Source organism: Bombina bombina, chromosome 6 (genome assembly GCF_027579735.1).
Source record: "Bombina bombina isolate aBomBom1 chromosome 6, aBomBom1.pri, whole genome shotgun sequence".
Classification (NCBI taxonomy): Eukaryota; Metazoa; Chordata; class Amphibia; order Anura; family Bombinatoridae; genus Bombina; species Bombina bombina.
Genome location: NC_069504.1, coordinates 331,054,648 through 331,076,764, shown reverse-complemented (window position 1 = coordinate 331,076,764; position 22,117 = coordinate 331,054,648). Strand labels below are relative to the sequence as shown.

General features: G+C 40.6%; 1 protein-coding gene across 1 annotated transcript in view; it reads right to left on the bottom strand.

Moving 5' to 3' along the window:
• The window catches only part of APPL2 (adaptor protein, phosphotyrosine interacting with PH domain and leucine zipper 2), a 350,547-nt gene that overhangs the window by 92,333 nt on the left and 236,097 nt on the right, over positions 1-22,117 (bottom strand). Inside the window, exons 12-16 of the mRNA XM_053716955.1 lie at positions 18,629-18,671; positions 17,748-17,804; positions 12,428-12,516; positions 1,874-2,041; positions 1,079-1,134 (exon numbers count right to left, since the gene is read on the bottom strand). Coding sequence (XP_053572930.1) covers positions 1,079-1,134; positions 1,874-2,041; positions 12,428-12,516; positions 17,748-17,804; positions 18,629-18,671 — 413 coding nt within the window. The remainder of the gene's footprint in view (positions 1-1,078; positions 1,135-1,873; positions 2,042-12,427; positions 12,517-17,747; positions 17,805-18,628; positions 18,672-22,117) is intronic.

The following is a 22,117-nucleotide window of genomic DNA, read 5'->3' as shown; positions in this document are numbered from 1 at the left end:
CAGCAGCTACTTAAAGGGACAGTATACACTCATTTTCATATAACTGCATGTAATAGACACTACTATAAAGAATAAGATGCACAGATACCGATATAAAAATCCAGTATAAAACTGTTTAAAAACTTACTTAGAAGCTGTCAGTTTGGCTCTGTTGAAAAGGTAGTTGGAAAGCCCACTGCAAGTGGCAAATAAGACACTCCCCCCCTCCCCCTTCTTTTGCATATGAAAAGACCCTTTACACAAACAGGAGCAAGCTGGAGAAGGTAGCTGACGGTATTCACATAAAACTTTGGGGCTTGGTTAGGAGTCTGAAAATCAAAGCAATGTTATTTAAAAATAAGCAAAACTATACATTTATTTAAAAAAACAACTTTATGGGCTATATAAATAGATCATCTACAAAACATTTATGCAAAGAAAAAAAATGAGTGTATAATGTCCCTTTAAGCCTATCTAGATATGCTTTTCAGCAAAGGATAACAGGAAAATGAAGCAAATTAGATAATAGAAGTAAATTATAAGGTTGTTTAAAAATGCAAGCTCTTTCTAAATCATGAAAGAAAAAATGTGGGTTTCATGTCCCTTTAAGTTGTATTAATATTACCCTTTTTTGTTACTCCTTTTGTCCTCCCGGTATAATTTATACTGTATATCATCTTTTTTTTTTTTAAAAGTTAAAAAAAATTCTCACTTTATTGTCATTACAGAACTATATTTTAGAGTTAAAAGGGTTGCCTTTTTTTCCTATCTTCTTCCTCCCCTATACAGTTTCTTTGACAACTAGCTGTAATCTTATGCTCTATTATAAAGACCGTGAAAGATTTCATTGTTATTTTTCTGTCTATTGTTTTTTTTTATTCATCCAAAAAAAAAAAGATTTATAATTTTTTATATATATATATTTAATTATGCCCCTTACAGAAAAACAAATTATCTTTTTGAAATGCCATAGATTACACCACATATATCAAAGTAGCTGGAAAATAAAATACTGCAATTTATGTTCATATTCTATAAATAAACGTGAACTAGAAAAAAAAAGCATGTGAAAACGTCTTGTTTTTTCCTTGAACTTTACCTTCCTCTGCAGTATTTCCAGTTTTATCTTCAGATTCCCCAAATGGATTTGTCCGTCTGAAAGTTAATAAACAATTTGAGCCTAAGCAGTCAATACAATACTTTACTAAGCACGTCTATGGAATCACACACGTATGGGGCGCTTTATTCTCAATATACTGACCTGTATAAAGACAGATTAAAAGGGCACATAATTCAACAAAAACATTCTGCCCTGAAGTTTTCTGTCTTGTTAGTTCCCTAAATGTCATGGGGTAAGTGGCTCCTCCCGGAATTTTAATAATATTTTATTATTTTGATTTTCTTGGTCTTTTTTTGTACTTCCTGTCAGTATGTGATATTTGTTTAGAATGTGAATCTTCTTTTAATTCTGTTCTCTTAGGGGGACATGAAACCCAAAACAATATTTCATGATTCAGATAGAGAATACAATTTTAAGCAACTTTCAAATTTACTTTATTTAATTAGCTTGCTTCTCTTGTTATCCTTTGCTGAAAGGTTTATCTAGGCAAGCTCAGGAGCAGTAAAGAACCTAGGTTCTAGCTGCAGATTGGCTCACTCATGTGTTCGGTTAGAAACCAGTAGTGCATTGCTGCTCCTTCAATAAATGATACCATGAGAATGAAGCAAATTTGATAACGGAAGTAAAGTGGAAAGTTGTTTAAAATTATATGTTCTACCTAAATCATGAAAAACTTTTTGGGTTTCATGTCCCTTTAACTACATAACTAATAACATAATATAATATATAGAGCTTGTTTTAAACCCTCTCAAACATTTCATTTATTTGTGGTACCTGCTGCTCCTATTTTGGTCTTGGAATTCACTGGCTGGAAGCAGAATATCAAACTGAATGGGAGTCCCAGGGGCTATTAACTGCGCAGACTCGATTTCGTGCAGCATTTCATCCGCAGCTTCTGCTACAGGACTCTCATTTTGTACGTCCACGTGCTTCACGCTATCACTTCTCAGATAAAAAGACACACATGCAAAAACAGGATATTATTAGAGATCAAACCTGGTAAATAATACCAATATACATTTAAACACAACGTAATTGTGTCGTTTATGTTTAATTGGAAAGAATAAATTGTCCTTCTTGCTTACATTATTTATTCTGAGGTCTTTAAGAGACAGTAAACACCTTGACATTTTTATATAAAATGTTCAGTTATGGATAATGAAACAACTTTGCAATAGATTGTCACTATTTATTTTGCCAATGTTTCATGTAATTTAACTCTTAAAAATTAGCAATTTCCAATCCTTAGAACCTGAAATAAACCCTGCTGACTTTTTAAGGCTAAACATGCTACATATATATTCCTAATTGGCTTTAGCAGATAACAACTGCAAAACAATGCCTTTTATACTAACTTTATGACAGTGTCTAGCCTTGTTGTCTCTGCACTAAAGCCCAGATTGTCTCCTCCAAATAAGGCAAATGATGAGTGGAGTTTGCTATTGAAATATAATTGCAGTAAAAAAGATGCTAATTTTTTATTAAAACCGTTAAGACTTGGCTGATGTTATTCTATAGCAACACAACAGAAATGTCTTGTAATTTAAATGGACTTAAAACACTTGTAATTACTTGACTGCTGATGCCTTGCAATAAATTAATATGGCAGCAGAGTGTGAACGTTTACAGAACACCCTGTTTGCTGCAATTGTTTTCAGTGGACAAACTCCATTCACTGCTTGTCTGGATTTGTTACTGCCATTTTGTTAACAAATAATAAAAGAAAATAATAAAAACACAGATAAAAAATGCTTTTCTTCTACAAGATACGAGTCCATGGATTTCATCCTTACTTGTGGGATATTATCCTCCTGCTAACAGGAAGTGGCAAAGAGCACCACAACAGAGCTGTATATATAGTTCCTCCCTTCCCTCCACCCCAGTCATTCTCTTTGCCTGTGTTATACTATGAAGAGGTAAAGTGAGGTGTTAGTTTTAGTTTCTTCAATCAAGAAGTTTTTTTATTTTAAATGGTACCAGTGAGTACTATTTTCCTCAGGGGGATATGGAAGAAGGATTTCTGCCCTGAGGTTGATGATCTTAGCAGATGTAACTAAGATCCATGTTGGTTCCCACAGAGCTTCTGAAGGTAATACAAGAAACATCTTCAGTGTGGAGAACGGTTTCATGCTACAAGCATCATTGAGGTATGTGCAGCCCTTTATTTCTGAGGAGACTTGGTATATCAGAACTGGCTGACATTTAGTTCCCTGCAAGGGAAGGGGTAAGCAGTAGATCTGTAAAACTAAGTTTATTACTGAGAAACCTGTGCTTAATTTTATTGACATATTGGGCCAAGCATTATAATGGGCTTCACACCATTATATAAAGAGACACTGAGAGAGGCAGGTATATGCTTAACGGTTTTTATGTTCATATAAACAGTTTGGCCGTATTTTGAGTGTACTTAGGGGTTAAAGCATTTCCACATGGCTTATACTCTAAACCGCTTCACCATGCGGTTGTTCAGGCCTATACGATCATCGGACATGATGGGCGGGGCTTATTTTCGCACGCTCAGACGCGCACTTTACTCTGGCTGAGAAGGCAGCAGGCATTAGCTCTGGTGGAGCCTAGACTGGTGTTCTGTTAACCGGATTGTTGTCAAGTCATTTTGAAGTACCCTGGGGGCAGGTAGGCGCCACAGCAGAGCTGTGGCAAGGTGCAGGGGTTATATTTTTCAAATCTAACATATTTGTGACTTTAAATACCTTTTAGAGGTTAATTTCTCCCCTTACTCTTGGGGTGCAATAATTTTTGGAGCCATTGTTTAGGTGTAGTTAATTTTAAAGAGTAAATTAACAGTTTGAAGCAGTTTTGGAAAATTTGTGCGCTTTTTTATCACTTAAAGGCGCAGTACACATTTCTCAAAAAATTGTTTAAATCAATAAATAAAGTGTTTAACGACTATTGTGGTTATTACTAGTCTGTTCAACATGTCTGACATTGAGGAATCTCATTGCAATTGTGGAACCCCCTCTTACATTGTGTACCTCTTGTACTGAAAGGGCCTTACATTGTAAAAAGCATATTTTAGGTCAAGAAAGTGTGCCTAAAGATGATTCTCAATCTGAAGAGAACCAGGATATGCCATCCAATTCTCCCCAAGTGTCACAACCTTTAACGCCTACACAAGCGACGCCAAGTACCTCTAGTGCATCTTATTCTTTTACTCTGCAAGAGATGGCTGCAGTTATGTCTACTACCCTTACAGAGGTATTATCTAAATTACCAGTGTTACAGGGTAAACGCAGTAGGTCAGCTATTAATGTGAATACTGAATCCTCTGATGCTTTATTGGCTATTTCCGATGTACACTCACAGTGCTCTGAGTTGGGGGTCAGGGAATTGCTGTCTGAGGGAGAACTTTCAGACTCAGAAATGTGTTACCTCAAACAGATTCGGACGTCATGTCCTTTAAATTTAAGCTTGGACACCTCCGCCTGTTACTTCGGGAGGTTTTAGTGACTCTGGATGATTGTGACCCTATTGTGATACCACCAGAGAAATTGTGTAAGATGGACAAATATCTAGAGGTACCTACTTACACTGATGTTTTTCCGGTTCCTAAAAGAATTTCGGAAATTGTAAAAAAGGAATGGGATAGACCAGGCATACCGTTCTCTCCCCCTCCTAATTTTAAGAAAATGTTTCCCATATCAGACACCATTCGGGACTCTTGGCAAACGGTCCCTAAGGTGGAGGGAGCTATATCTACCCTGGCTAAGCGTACAACTATACCTATTGAGGACAGTTGTGCTTTCAAAGACCCTATGGATAAAAAGTTAGAGAGTTTTTTAAAGAAATTATTTATTCATCATGGTTTTCTTTTACAACCTACGGCTTGCATTGTTCCAGTTACTACTGCAGCAGATTTTTGGTTTGATGCTCTAGAAGAGTCTCTGAAGGTTGAGACTCCATTAGATGACATTTTGGATAGAATTAAGGCTCTCAAGCTAGCTAATTCTTTTATTACAGATGCCGCTTTTCAAATTGCTAAATTAGCAGCGAAAAATGCAGGATTTGCCATTTTAGCGCATAGAGCGTTATGGCTCAAATCTTGGTTTGCTGATGTGTCATCAAAATCTAAGCTTTTAGCTATTCCTTTTAAGGGTAAGACCCTATTCGGGCCTGAATTGAAGGAAATAATTTCTGACATTACTGGAGGTAAAAGCCATGCCCTACCTCTGGATAAGTCGGTTAAGATGAGATGTAAACAAAATAATTTTCGTTTCTTTCGAAACTTTAAAGGAGGACCCTCTGCTTCCTCTTCCTCCATGAAGCAGGAAGGGAATTTTGCTCAATCCAAGTCAGTCTGGAGAGCCAACCAGGCTTGGAATAAAGGTAAACAATCCAAGAAGCCGCTACAAAGACAGCATGAAGGGGCGGCCCCCGATCCGGGACCGGATCTAGTAGGTGGCAGACTTTCTTTCTTTGCTCAGGCTTGGGCAAGAGATGTTCAGGACCCCTGGACACTGGAAATCGTGACCCACGGGTATCAACTGGAATTCAAGGATTTTCTCTCAAGAGGGAGGTTTAATCTTTCACGATTATCTGTAGACGAGATAAAAAGAGAGCCGTTCTTACGCCGTGTAAAAAACCTTTCTACCATGGGAGTAATTTGCCCCATTCCAAAACTGGAACAGGGGCAGGGGTTTTACTCAAATCTTTTCGTGGTTCCCAAAAAAGAGGGGACTTTCAGACCCATTTTAGATCTCAAGTGTCTAAACCAGTTTCTCAGAGTTCCATCATTTAAGATGGAGACTATACGAACAATATTACCTATGATCCAGGAGGGTCAATATATGACTACCGTGGACTTGAAGGATGCATACCTTCATATTCCTATTCACAAGGATCATCATCCGTTCCTAAGAATTGCCTTTCTGGACAAACATTATCAGTTTGTGGCTCTTCCTTTCTGGTTGGCCACAGCACCCAGGATCTTCACAAAGGTTCTAGGGTCCCTTCTGGAGGTTCTCAGACCACGGGGCATAGCAGTGACGCCTTATCTGGACGCTATTCTGATCCAGGCGTCAACTTATCAACTGACAAAATCTCACACGGACACAGTGTTGTCTTTTCTGAGAACTCACGGCTGGAAGGTGAACATAGAAAAGAGTTCACTAGTTCCACAGACAAGGGTTCTCTTCTTGGGAACTCTGATAGACTCGGTAGACATGAAAATATTTCTGACAGAGGGTCAGAAAATCAAAGATTCTAAATACTTGCCGAGCACTTCAGTCCATTCCACGGCCATCAGTGGCTCAGTGTATGGAGGTCATTGAATTAATGGTAGCGGCAATGGACATCATTCCGTTTGCTCGCTTTCATCTCAGACCACTGCAGCTGTGTATGCTCGGACAGTGGAATGGGGACTATGCAAATTTATCTACTCAGATAAATCTGGATCAAGAGACCAGAGACTCTCTTCTTTGGTGGTTGTTGCCGGATCATCTGTCCCAGGGAACTTGTTTCCGCAGACCCTCGTGGGTGATAGTGACAACCGACACCAGCCTACTGGGCTGGGGGGCAGTCTGGAATTCCCTGAAGGCTCAGGGTGTTTGGACTCAGGTGGAGTCTCTTCTTCCAATCAATATTCTGGAACTGAGAGCAATGTTCCATGCGCTTCAGGAATGGCCTCAGTTGGCTTCGGCCAAATTCATCAGATTCCAGTCGGACAATATCACGACTTTGGCGTATATCAATCATCAGGGGGGAACAAGGAGTTCCTTAGCGATGATAGAAGTATCAAAGATAATCCGATGGGCGGAGGCCCACTCTTGCTATCTATCAGCGATCTACATTCCAGGAGTAGAGAACTGGGAAGCAGATTTTCTAAGTCGTCAGACTTTTCATCCGGGGGAGTGGGAACTCCACCCGGAGGTGTCTGCCTCATTGACTCGCCAATGGGGCAGACCGAAATTAGACCTGATGGCATCTCGTCAGAATGTCAAGCTTCCACGTTACGGATCCAGGTCGAGGGATCCTCAGGCCAAACTGATAGATGCCTTGGCAGTACCTTGGTCATTAAGCCTAGCTTATGTGTTTCCACCGTTTCCTATCCTTTCACGCGTGATTGCTCGGATCAAACAGGAGAGAGCTTCAGTAATCCTGATAGCGCCTGCGTGGCCACGCAGGACCTGGTATGCGGATCTAGTGGACATGTCCTCTTTGCCACCGTGGAAACTTCTTTTGAGACAGGACCTACTCATTCAAGGTCCTTTCCTGCATCCAAATCTACATTCTCTGCAGCTGACTGCTTGGAGATTGAACACTTGATTTTATCTGCAGGGTTTCTCTGATTCGGTCATCAATACTTTGATACAGGCTCGTAAGCCTGTTACTAGAAAGATCTATCATAAGATATGGCGTAAATATCTTTATTGGTGTGAATCCCAGGGTTACTCATGGAGTAAAGTTAGGATTCCCAAGATTCTGTCTTTTCTCCAAGAAGGATTGGAGAAAGGGTTATCAGCAAGTTCTTTAAAGGGACAGATTTCTGCTTTGTCAATTTTGCTTCATAAACGTTTGGCAGATGTGCCAGATGTTCAGTCTTTTTGTCAGGCTTTATCCAGAATTAAGCCTGTGTTCAGACCAATTACTCCTCCCTGGAGTTTGAATTTAGTTCTTAGTGTTCTTCAAGGGGTTCCGTTTGAACCCATGCATTCCATAGATATTAAATTGTTTTCTTGGAAAGTTTTGTTTTTGGTTGCTATTTCTTCTGCTCGAAGAGTTTCGGAGCTTTGCCCTATCTTATATTTCATTCTGATAAGGTGCTTTTGCGTACCAAACCTGGATTTCTTCCTAAGGGTGTTTCAAATAAGAATATTAATCAGGAAATTGTTGTTCCTTCCTTGTGTCCTAATCCTTCTTCCAAGAAGAAGCGTCTGTTACATAATCTGGACGTGGTCCGTGCCTTGAAGTTTTACTTACAGGCAACCAAGGATTTCCGTCAATCTTCTTCATTACTCATTGTTTATTCTGGAAAGTGTAGGGATCAGAAAGCAACGGCTACCTCTCTTTCTTTTTGGCTGAGGAGTATCATCCGCCTGGCATATGAGACTGATGGACAGCAGCCTCCTGAAAGAATTACGGCTCATTCTACTAGAGCTGTGGCTTCCACATGGGCCTTTAACCCCTTAATGACCGGAACATTTTTCAATTTTCTTACCCTTAATGACAATGGCTATTTTTACATTTCTGTGGTGTTTGTGTTCAGCTGTAATTTTCCTCTTACTCATTTACTGTACCCACACATATTATATACCGTTTTTCTTGCCATTAAATGGACTTTCTAAATATATAGCATTATTTTCATTATATCTTATAATTTACTATAAAAAATTTTATAAAATATGAGGAAAAAATGGAAAAAACACACTTTTTCTAACTTTGACCCCCAAAATCTGTTACACATCTACAACCACCAAAAAACACCCATGCTAAATAGTTTCTAAATTTTGTCCTTAGTTTAGAAATACCCAATGTTTACACGTTCTTTGCTTTTTTTGTAAGTTATAGGGCCATAAATACAAGTAGCACTTTGCTATTTCTAAACCACTTTTTTTCAAAAATTAGCGCTAGTTACATTGGAACACTGATATCTGTCAGGAATACCTGAATATCCATTGACATGTATATATTTTTTTTTAGAAGACATCCCAAAGTATTGATCTAGGCCCATTTTGGTATATTTCATGCCACCGTTTCACCGCCAAATGCGATCAAATTAAAAAAAATGTTCACTTTTTCACACATTTTGTCACAAACTTTAGGTTTCCCACTGAAATTATTTACAAACAGCTTCTGCAATTATGGCACAAATGGTTGTAAATGCTTCTCTGGGATCGCCTTTGTTCAGAAATAGCAGACTTATATGGCTTTGGGGTTGCTTTTTGGTAATTAGAAGGCCGCTAAATGCCGCTGCGCACCACACGTGTTTTATGCCCAGCAGTGAAGGGGTTAATTAGGGAGCATGTAGGGAGCTTGTAGGGTTAATTTTAGCTTTAGTTTAGTGTAGTGGACAACTCCAAGTATTGATCTAGGCCAATTTTGGTATATTTCATGCCACCATTTCACCGCCAAATGCGAGCAAATAAAAAAAACCTTTAAATTTTTCACAATTTTAGGTTTCTCACTGAAATTATTTACAAACAGTTTGTGCAATTATGGCAGAAATGGTTGTAAAAGCTTCTCTGGGATCCCCTTTGTTCAGAAATAGCAGACATATATGACTTTGGCGTTGCTTTTTGTTAATTAGAAGGCCGCTAAATGCTGCTGCGCACAACACGTGAATTATGCCCAGCAGTGAAGGAGTTAATTAGGTAGCTTGTAGGGCGCTGGCAGGGTTAATTTTAGCTTTAGTGTAGAGATCAGCCTCCCACCTGACACATCCCACCCCCTGATCCCTCCCAAACAGCTCTCTTCCCTCCCCCACCCCACAATTGTCCCCGTCATCTTAAGTACTGGCAGAAAGTCTGCCAGTACTAAATAAAAGGAGTTTTTTTTATTTTATTTTTTTTAAAAATGTATTCTGCTGTAATGGAGCCCTGCCTTAGCCCCCAACCTCCCTGATCCCCCACCAAACAGCTCTATAACCCTCCCTGCTACTTAATTGCCGCCATCTTGGGTACTGGCAGACAATTTGCCCCCAAAAATATTTATAAACTTTTGCCCCCAAAAATATTTATAAACTTTTCTGTAGTGTAGCAGCCCCCCCCTCAATACCCCCAACCCCCCCCCAGATCCTTTTATATATATATTTTTTAATGTTAATGTTAATGTTTTGAACTTTTTTTTTTTTTATTGGTGTCAGTGGCTAATATGCGCGCGCGCCCCACGTGCACGCGCGCCCCCACGTGCACACGCCCCCCCCACGTGCACGCGCGCGCCCGCACGCTGCCGCCTCCTTGCTTCCCTTCCCCCCGGAACACAGCACCATTGTTACCAGTGCAGAGAGGGCCACAGAGTGGCTCTCTCTGCATCGGAGGCTTGTTAAAAGGTATTGCAGGATGCCTCCATATCGAGGCATCACTGCAATACCCTGAGAGCTGCTGGAAGTGATTGCGATCGCTTCCAGCACTCTCTTAAACAACTGACGTACCAGGTACGTCCATTGTCACTAACTGCTAGTTTTTGCAGGACGTACCTGGTACGTCAGTTGTCATTAAGGGGTTAAAAACGATGCATCTGTTGAACAGATTTGTAAGGCTGCGACTTGGTCGTCCCTTCATACTTTTTCCAAATTTTCCAAATTTGATACTTTTGCTTCTTCTGAGGCTGTTTTTGGGAGAAAAGTTCTTCAAGCAGTGGTGCCTTCTGTTTAGGTCTCCGTCTTGTCCCTCCCTTTCATCCGTGTCCTGTAGCTTTGGTATTGTATCCCACAAGTAAGGATGAAATCCGTGGACTCGTCTTATCTTGTAGAAGAAAAGGAAATTTATGCTTACCTGATAAATTGATTTCTTCTACGATACGAAGAGTCCACGGCCCTCCCTGTCATTTTAAGACAGATTATATTTTATTTTTTACAACTTCATTCACCTCTGCACCTTTTAGCTTTTTCTTTCTCTTCCTAAAACCTTCGGTCGAATGACTGGGGGTGAAGGGAAGGGAGGAGCTATATATACAGCTCTGCTGTGGTGCTCTTTGCCACTTCCTGTTAGCAGGAGGATAATATCCCACAAGTAAGGATGAAATCTGTGGACTCGTCGTATCGCAGAAGAAATCAATTTATCAGGTAAGCATAAATTTCCTTTTTATGCCGAAATTGTTTTTCCATAACCAAATTACCCTCACCACTTGCCTTATTTGGAGTGGACAAAAGCATGCCACTGTCCATTTTGTTAACAAAACTTGTATTTTGGTTTGCAATATTTTATCTTATTGCATCTACTGAGCCCAGTTAAGGAGGAAATACTGTATGTGGCAAAATAAGGATTGTAACGTCTGCAGTGTAAAATAAAACAATCATAAAAGTATGCTGCAGTTTTTTTATTTTATTTTTTACAAACAAACACAAAATGTAAAGTTTTATATTACAACATTAAAGTGTTTAAATCTTGGCTGCAATATAAGGCTGATCAAAATATTGTTAATAGGGTTAAACTCATGGCAGCCAGAGTTGGTTTGTTTTTTGGTGCACTACAGCTGTCTCTGACTCCCACAGAAATAACCCTACGCTACTGTCATCAGAGAGAGGGGATTTATAGTAGCGTTGTTAGAAATAAACAGTTTGTTTAGGCTGTTTCAGCACAGGCGATTGCTTTATGTTGCACAACTAACTTAGGGGCAAGCTAGGTAATGGATACTGGATTTGCCTGATGCATTCATCAGTTTGTATATGAGATTGTTACATGGTCATTGAGAAGCTAAGATCAGATCTATGCAGTATAAGTTTGCAGCTTTATTGATACTAAATGTAAAACATATTTCTTAAGACTTTACTTGCTAGTTGGAAACTGCTTATATGTTCTGCTAGTCTCATATGAGCACACAGTATATTACATACAGGGCAGGGGGAGAAAACAAACAGTCCAGCTCATTACACAGAGGCTAGAAAAAATCAGCAAAATAATATAACACAATCAACCTACATTACCCCTCGCATATATACAGAATAACTCCTAGGCACCATGCCCTGCATATGTCTGCATATTCTGATGCCAAGAACAAGGCTGAGTTAAAGGGACAGTTAAGTCATAATTAGACATTCCTGATTTAGACAGAGCATACCATTTTACACAACTTTCCAATTTACTTCTATTATTTAATTTGCTTCCTTCTCTTGTTATCCTTTGCTGAAAGGTTTATTAAGGTAAGCTCAGGAGAAGCAAAGAACCTAGGTTCTAGCTGCCGATTGGTAGCTGCATATATATATTTGCACCCATGTGTTCAGTTAGAAACCAGTAGTGCATTGCTGCTCCTTCAAGAAATAATACCAAGAGAATGAAGCACTTTCGATAATAGAAGTAAACTGGAAAGATGTGTAAAATTGTATGTTCTACCTAAATCATGAAAGAAAAATGTTGGGTTTCACGTCCCTTTAAATAATACTCATTTCACAAATGTTTGCAGCATTGCATAATAAACAGCTTACTTGAGAATAAAGAGACTTTGTCTCTGGCTCATGTTCTGCTTTATCGTGTTTAGAGCTGGCCTTTATGTTGGGGCTATTTGTGGTGACAGCTCAGGCAGAGACTGATGGCATGAACAATATGTTCTACTGTTAGAGCACGCGGGTAACAACATAATGCTTAGATACAGCGTCAGCCACAATATGTCAATAGTGACCAAAGGCGCCTGATACCCGGAACCGTTGTGTTTTACCTGTTTTGTACAGTTTCCATTTTTTTCTCAAAACTCGTAATGGGTGTCACTGCTTGTAGCGCTGTCTGATTTAACCGGATGGCCACTGCCTGCGAGGAAGCACAGACAAAAGCACTCATTTAGATTAACTGAAAGGACTTTAAATAAACGTACAGCATACATCATCAGTTAAATATTGCACTGCAAAACAAAATGTTTAAATGATTTAAGATGGTCATTTTGTTAGTACAATTAACAAGGTTTTGCAAATCAAGAGCAGTTCAGGAATACAACCCTTTGAGGCCTAGTTGTTTCTATGCTTCTGGTTCCCTTTGCTGTGGCCAAAAATGAACAGATGCAAATACAATCTTGCAGGCTCAGGTACATTTTACTATACAAAAATATTCTGATGCATTTTACATCAAAAGAAGGCAAAATAACTGTTGCAATGTTGTTTTAGAATCCTTAATAAAACGCACTGCAGATGATTAAAAGACCACTAAACATATAAGAATAGCACAATCAGTAAATGCATAATAAAATGCACTTAGTTTGAATTTCAAATGAGTAGTAGATTTCTGACAAATTGAAACGTTAGCTCTATTTTCCTTTCCACTGCATAATGTGACAGCCATCAGCCAGTCACAAAATGCATACACATAAGTTCTGTGAATTCTTGCACATGCTCAGTAGGAGCTGGTGCCTCAGAAAGGGTGCAAATTAAAAGACTATGTACATTTAGTTTAAGGAAGTGAATTAGAAAAAAGTGTTACATTTTTACTTTAGAATTCCTTTAATTGTGGAATTTAATGCTCCTTTAAAGAGACACTGAACCCAATGTATTTCTTTTATGATTCAGATAAAACATGCAATTTTAAGCACATTTTTAATTTACTCCTGTTATCCGTTTTCCTTCATTCTCTTGCTATCTTTATTTGAAAAGCAAGAAAGTTTAGAAGCCGGCCCATTTTTGGATCACAACCTAGGTTGTTCTTGCTGATTGGTTGCTAAATGTCAGCCACCATTAAAGAGCTGTTCAAGGTTCTGAACCTAAAATTGACTGGCTCCTTAGCTTAGATGCCTTCTTTTTTAAATAAAGATAGCAAAAGAACAAAGAAAAATTGATAATTGGAATAAATTTAATAGGATTTCTGATTTAAGCAAAATTCCTCTATAACTGGTGCAATTCCCTTGCAGGGAAACCTAGGCAGCATTATCAACCCTGCAGAAAAACATAAATTATGCTTACCAGATAATTTGATTTCCTTCTGTATAAGGAGAGTCCACGGCATCATTCATTACTGTTGGGAAATACTGAACCTGGCCACCAGGAAAAGGCAAAGACACCCCAGCCAAATGCTTAAATACCTCTTCCACTTCCCCCATCCCCCAGTCATTCTGCCGAGGGAACAAAGGAGAAATATCAGGGTATAAATGGTGCCAGAAGAAAAATATAATTTAGAGGGCCGCCCATCGGAGAACACGGGCGGGGGCCGTGGACTCTCCTTATAGAGAAGGAAATGAAATTATCTGGTAAGCATAATATGTGTTTTGCTTCTTAATATAAAGGAGTCCATGGCATCATTCCTTACTGTTGGGAAACTTAAACCCAAGCTCTAGAGGACACTGAATGATAACGGGAGGGACAAAAAGAGAGGCGGACCCTAATCTGAGGGCACCACAGCCTGCAAAACCTTTCTCCCGAAAGCTGCTTCAGCCGAAGCAAAAACATCAAAACTTGTAAAATTTAGAAAAAGTACGTAAGGAGGACCAGGTAGCCACCTTACAAATCTGATCCATAGAGGCCTTGTTCTTAAAGGCCCAAGAGGAAGCCACTGCTCTAGTAGAATGAGCCGTAATCCTCTGAGGAGGTTTATGTCCAGCTGTCTCATAAGCAAAAAAGATAACACTCCTTAACCAAAAAGATAAGGAAGTCGAAGAGACCTTCTGACCCTTACGCTTCCCAGAATAGACAACAAACAAGGAAGAAGTTTGTCTAAAATCCTTAGTAGCCTGAAGATAGAACTTCAAGGTGCGAACCACGTCCAAATTATGAAGCAAACGTTCCTTCAAAGGAGGAGGATTGGGACACAAGGAAGGAAACACAATCTCTTGACTGATGTTGCGGTCTGACATGACCTTAGGAAGAAAACCTAACTTAGTACGTAGGACAGCCTTATCAGAATGGAACACCAGATAAGGCTCACATTGCAAGGCAGCAATATCAGATACTCTGCATGCAGAAGCAATAGCCATTAGAAAAAGAACCTTCCAGTACAACAATTTAATGTCAATTTCATGCATGGGCTCAAACGGAGCCCGTTTCAACACCTTAAGAAAAAAATCACAGGTCTGATCCTAGTCAGAGCCTTAACAAAGGACTGTACAACTGGAAGCTCCGAAAGCCTCTTGTGCAGTAAAACAGACAGGGCCGAAATCTGTCCCCTCAGGGAACTGGCAGAAAGGCCCTTCTCCAGTCCATCCTGGAGAAACGACAGGATCCTGGCAACCTTAACTTTATGCCAGGAAAATCCACGCTCTTCACACCAGAATAAGTAGGTTCTCCACACCTTATGATAGATGCGACGAGTAACCGGCTTACGAGCTTGAATGAGAGTATGAATAACTCTCTCAGAAAAACCTCTCTTGGCTAGAACTAAGAGTTCAATCTCCACGCAGTCATCCTCAGAGAATCTCGATTTTGATGAACAAAAGGACCTTGCTCCAGCAGATACCCGCGACAAGGTAACTTCCATGGAGGAAAAGATGACATCCCCACCAGATCCGCGAACCACATCCTTCAAGGCCACGGTGGATCAATCCGTATCACTGATGCCCACTCCTGCTTGATGTGAGCCACCCCACGAGGAAGGAGTGGTAACGGCGGGAAAAGTTAAATTAGACTGAACCTCCAAGGCACTGCTAATGCATCTATTAGCTCTGCCTGATGATCCCTGGACCTCGAACCTTATCTGGGTAGCTTGGTATTGAGACGGGACGACATGAGATTATCTCCGGGTCCCCCACTTGTTGCATATCTCTGCAAACACTTTGGGATGGAGAGACCATTCCCCAAGATAAAAGGATCGTCTGCTGAGAAAATCCGCTTCCCAGTTGTCCACACCTGGAATGTGGATCGCTGCCAGCGAACAGCTGTGGGCCTCCGCCCACTCCAGAATCCGAAATACTTCCCTCATTGCTAGGGAGCTTCTCGTTGCCCTCTGGTGGTTGATGTAAGCCACCAAGGTTATATTGTCTGATTGGAATCTGATAAACTGGGACGAACCCAGAAGGGGCCAAGCCTTCAGAGCATTAAAGATTGCCTGAAGTTCCAGAATGTTGATCGGGAGTGAGCATTCCTCCTGAGTCCAGAGTCCCTGTGTCTTCTTCGCACCCCAAACAGCTCCCCATCCTGGTAGACTTGCGTCCGTAGTCACAATCTCCAAGGATGGTCCTAAGAAGGATGTCCCTTGGGACAGATGATCTGGACAGAGCCACCAAGAGAGCGATTGTCTCGACCGATTGTCCAGAGAAATCTGTTAAGACAGATCCGAATGATCGCCGTGCCACTGCCTGAGCATGCACAGTTGCAACGGTCTGAGATGAAACTTGGCAAAGGGAATGATGTCCATGCTGGACACCATGAGACCAATCACATCCATACACTGATCCACAGAGGACCTTAAGGAGGTCCGGAGGGCAAGACATGACGAAGCTAGCTTGCAACGTCTCTGGTCTGTTAGAAATATCCTCATGGATATGGAGTCTATTACAGTACCTAGGAATTCCACCCTGGTGCTTGGAATAAGAGAACTGTTTTCTAGGTTTATCTTCCATCCATGAGATTGAAGAAGAGAGAGAAGAGATTCTGAATGGCCCTCCGCCAGATGAAAATATGGTGCTTGTACCAGAATATCGTCCAAGTAGGTAGCTACTCCTATACCCTAGGTTCTGGCAACGGCTAGAAGAGCCCCTAGAACCTTCGTAAAAATCCTTGGAGCAGTAGCTAGACCAAACGGAAGTGCCATGAACTGGAAGTGCTGGTCCAGGAACGCAAACCTTAGGAACTAGAAGTGATCCTTGTGGATTGGAACGTGAAGGTAAGCATCCTTCAGATCTATAGTGGTCATGAACTGTCCTTCCTGAACGAAGGAAAGGATGGACCTTATCGTCTCCATCTTGAACGAGGGGACATTTAGAAATTTGTTTAAGCACTTTAGGTCCAGAATCGGGCGGAAAGTTCCTCCTTCTTTGGGACCACGAAAAGGTTTGAATAGTATCCCAAACCTCTTTCTGCAATAGGTACCGGGACAATGACCACGAAGGAGGACAGATCCTGCACACATCCCAGAAAGGCTTCCCTCTTTTCTGGCCTGGAAGACAGGCTTGAGAGGAGAAATCTGCCCTTGGATGGATGAGACTTGAAACCTATCTTGTATACCTGAGCTGTGACCTCTAGGGCCCATGGATCCTGCACGTCCCTGAACCAAGCGTCTGAAAAGAGCGACAGTCTGCCCCCTACACGATCCAGTGCCGAATCGGGGGCCGCCCCTTCATGCCGATTTAGTCTCGGCGGGCTTCTTTCTCTGCTTGGATTTATTCCAGGACTGTGCCAGCTTCCAAGTGCTCTTGGTTTCCTCGGGCTCAGTGGAGGGTTGCTGTCGTTGGGATTTATCAGAACGAAAGGAACGAAAATTACCTAAATAAATGACCCTGTCTTCTAGTGTTTTCAACATATGTAAATAATTTAAACGACCTTACCAGAATCCATGCTGTGGAACAGAAACACAACCTCTCAAGTGTGACAGTCTTGTAGCATCGCTCCTGACATGGACTTGAGTGAGAAAACAAGCAGGCAGTGAAACTCGTCAACACCGATTGCTTAGGAGCTGTTAGCAGGCAGTCTGGATGGGTTCGCAGAAAGACTCTCCCTGCATCTCCAGACTCTAACTTTCGTCAATTCTCTAACTGAGAGGCTGACAAGACTACTTAAAACTCCAGTTCCATATTGAAGGGCAGATACCCTTCCTAAGGAACTACTCCGAAATCTCTGACACTTCTCTGCCATCCTCCTGTGACGAAAGGCAAAGAATGACTGGGGGATGGGGGAAGTGGGAGAGGTATTTAAGCCTTTGGCTGGGGTGTCTTTGCCTCCTCCTGGTGGCCAGGTTCAGTATTTCCCAACAGTAAGGAATGATGCAGTGGACTCTCCTTATATTAAGAAGGAAACTGCAGTTCATTGAGAATTTAGCAGCGTAAGGGATACTATGTGGTGTAGGTATATGATGTTTTGAGAAGAAAAAATAGGTTTTAAGTATTAATAAATTTATTTAAAATATACCTCTGGGTTATCTGATAAGTAAATTTGTCTGGAAATATTGTTGATAGCAGAAATCCACTGTAAATAGAAATAATAAAAAAAAGCTGTTAAAAAATCATAGGATGTACAACCTACATTTTAATATTTTTGACTCCAGGTAACAATAAAAAAAATAATTCCAGTGGGCCGCCATAACATTGTAATAGAACCATTACTATAGGCACGGATTTAACCCCTTTTCATTGATAGATTATAAAAATAAAAAAACAGTACAAATATACTTTTTTAATGGCAAAGATTACATATATAGCATTTAATTAACTAAAGTTTTCCATCGCTTTAAATTACCAGCATATAAACTACGTGTATATATTAGTTCATGAATGCTTTAATCAAGTTCCTAAGTTTGATAAAGACATCTTGGTTGGCTGTCTCTCCGAGGCTTAGCAAACTCATGGGAAATGTAGTTTCAAAACCTCTGGAGTGCCAAAGTTGATCACCTCTGATTTAAAAGGATACAAGGAGCTATTTTTGATAGTACCCTCCTAGTCTATTTTATTATTATGAATACAGAGAAGCACAGACAGGTTGGTACAACATTCTAAAATCTGTTCTGTTTTTCCTTTATAAATCACAATATCTTTTGCCTGAGGAATATGTTTTGCTCCTGTTTACTTATTATAACCAACACTAAGGCAAAATAAACTTCTTGCAAATAGATTTACCCAATCATATGGTTATTTTGTTCACACTGCTAACTAGATCACATGTTTGTTAGTTTGTTCTCTATTTACTTGTGATCTGTACATGGATAGCAGTAAACAAAGACTATAAACACATAATATTACATTTTACATCAGGTCTGTTTGTTATGCTTGAATTTTAAAATGCCAGAGCATTACCTCCTCATATTCCCTTTTTCCTTCTGCTTGAAGAATCAGGTTCCTAATAAAAAAGAATGTATAGTAATGTTTGCTGTGTGCCAACAAAAAGACAACAATGTGCAGCAAGTTCATGTTAACAGTAATATACAGTTACAGAGACCTTCATTGTTTGATACGAGACTGACGTCATCTACTGTTATTTAGCAAAAAACAGTGAAGGTGTTCACAATGAGCATACACCCTAAAAGTCAGCATTCACGTAAAAGTACAATGCAACGCTTAGGCTCAAATATGTTAATCTCAGAAGCAAAGCAGTGCTGATTATTAATTGTACTGTAAAACCTGCACAATCTACAAAATAAAAAAATCTAGAGGGAGTATGTCACTAGGAAATCTCTACGACCAAAGGCAGGCTATAAAGGGTTGTTATATATTAAAGGGACAGGAAAGTCCAAATTAAACTTTCAATAATTCACATAGGGCATGCAATTTTAAACAACTTCAAATTTGATTTGCTCTTGTTATTCTTTGTTGAAAGCTAAACCTAGGTAGGCTCATATGCTAATTTCTAAGCTCTGGAAGGCCGTCTCTTATCTGAATGAATTTGACAGTTTTTCACAGCTAAAGGGTGTTAGTTCATGTGTGCCATATAGATAACATTGTGCTCACGTCCATGAAGTTATTTAAGAGTCAGCACTAATTGCCTGAAATGCAAGTCTGTCAAAAGATCTGCGCTAAGGGACAGTCTGCAGAAGTTTATATCTAAAGTAATCACAGAGGTAAAAAGTATATTAATATAACAGTGTTGGTTATGCAAAACTGGGGAATGGTAAATAAAGGGATTATCTATCTTTTAAAAAAAAAACAGAATTTATGTTTACCTGATAAATTACTTTCTCCAACGGTGTGTCCGGTCCACGGCGTCATCCTTACTTGTGGGATATTCTCTTCCCCAACAGGAAATGGCAAAGAGCCCAGCAAAGCTGGTCACATGATCCCTCCTAGGCTCCGCCTTCCCCAGTCATTCGACCGATGTAAAGGAGGAATATTTGCATAGGAGAAATCATATGATACCGTGGTGACTGTAGTTAGAGAAATTAAATCATCAGACCTGATTAAAAAACCAGGGCGGGCCGTGGACCGGACACACCGTTGGAGAAAGTAATTTATCAGGTAAACATAAATTCTGTTTTCTCCAACATAGGTGTGTCCGGTCCACGGCGTCATCCTTACTTGTGGGAACCAATACCAAAGCTTTAGGACACGGATGATGGGAGGGAGCAAATCAGGTCACCTAGATGGAAGGCACCACGGTTTGCAAAACCTTTCTCCCAAAAATAGCCTCAGAAGAAGCAAAAGTATCAAATTTGTAAAATTTGGTAAAAGTGTGCAGTGAAGACCAAGTCGCTGCCTTACATATCTGATCAACAGAAGCCTCGTTCTTGAAGGCCCATGTGGAAGCCACAGCCCTAGTGGAATGAGCTGTGATTCTTTCAGGAGGCTGCCGTCCGGCAGTCTCATAAGCCAATCTGATGATGCTTTTAAGCCAAAAAGAGAGAGAGGTAGAAGTTGCTTTTTGACCTCTCCTTTTACCAGAATAAACAACAAACAAGGAAGATGTTTGTCTGAAATCCTTTGTAGCCTCTAAATAGAATTTTAGAGCATGAACTACATCCAAATTGTGCAACAAACGTTCCTTCTTTGAAACTGGATTCGGACACAAAGAAGGCACAACTATCTCCTGGTTAAGATTTTTGTTAGAAACAACTTTCGGAAGAAAACCAGGCTTAGTACGCAAAACCACCTTATCTGCATGGAACACCAGATAAGGAGGAGAACACTGCAGAGCAGATAACTCTGAAACTCTTCTAGCAGAAGAAATTGCAACCAAAAACAAAACTTTCCAAGATAATAACTTAATATCTACGGAATGTAAGGGTTCAAACGGAACCCCTTGAAGAACTGAAAGAACTAAATTGAGACTCCAAGGAGGAGTCAAAGGTTTGTAAACAGGCTTGATTCTAACCAGGGCCTGAACAAAAGCCTGAACATCTGGCACAGCCGCCAGCTTCTTGTGAAGTAAAACAGATAAAGCAGAAATCTGTCCCTTCAAAGAACTTGCAGATAATCCTTTCTCCAAACCCTCTTGAAGAAAGGATAGAATCTTAGGAATTTTTACCCTGTTCCATGGGAATCCTTTCGATTCGCACCAACAGATATATTTTTTCCATACTTTATGGTAAATTTTCCTAGTTACAGGCTTTCTAGCCTGAATAAGAGTATCAATGACAGAATCTGAGAACCCACGCTTTGATAAAATCAAGCGTTCAATCTCCAAGCAGTCAGTTGGAGTGATGCCAGATTCGGATGTTCGAACGGACCTTGAACAAGAAGGTCCCGTCTCAAAGGTAGCTCCCATGGTGGAGCCGATGACATATTCACCAGGTCTGCATACCAAGTTCTGCGTGGCCACGCAGGAGCTATCAAGATCACCGAAGCCCTCTCTTGATTGATCCTGGCTACCAGCCTGGGAATGAGAGGAAACGGTGGGAACACATAAGCTAGGTTGAAGGTCCAGGGCGCTACTAGTGCATCTACTAGAGTCGCCTTGGGATCCCTGGATCTGGACCCGTAGCAAGGAACCTTGAAGTTCTGATGAGACGCCATCAGATCCATGTCTGGAATGCCCCATAATTGAGTAATTTTGGCAAAGATTTCCGGATGGAGTTCCCACTCCCCCGGATGAAATGTCTGACGACTCAGAAAATCCGCTTCCCAATTTTCCACTCCTGGGATGTGGATTGCAGACAAGTGGCAGGAGTGAAGCTCCGCCCATTGAATTACTTTGGTCACTTCTTCCATCGCCAGGGAACTCCTTGTTCCCCCCTGATGGTTGATATATGCAACAGTCGTCATGTTGTCTGATTGAAACCTTATGAATTTGGCCTTTGCTAGTTGAGGCCAAGCCTTGAGAGCATTGAATATCGCTCTCAGTTCCAGAATGTTTATCGGGAGAAGAGATTCTTCCCGAGACCATAGACCCTGAGCCTTCAGGTGTTTCCAGACCGCGCCCCAGCCCACCAGGCTGGCGTCGGTCGTTACAATGACCCACTCTGGTCTTCTGAAGCTCATCCCTTGGGACAGGTTGTCCAGGGTGAACCACCAACGGAGTGAATCTCTGGTCCTCTGATCTACTTGGATCGTCGGGGACAAATCTGTATAATCCCCATTCCACTGTCTGAGCATGCACAGTTGTAATGGTCTTAGATGAATTCGCGCAAAAGGAACTATGTCCATTGCCGCAACCATCAAACCTATTACTTCCATGCACTGCGCTATGGAAGGAAGAAGAACAGAATGAAGTACTTGACAAGAGCTTAGAAGTTTTGATTTTCTGGCTTCTGTCAGAAAAATCTTCATTTCCAAGGAGTCTATTATTGTTCCCAAGAAGGGAACTCTTGTTGACGGAAATAGAGAACTTTTTTCTACGTTCACTTTCCACCCGTG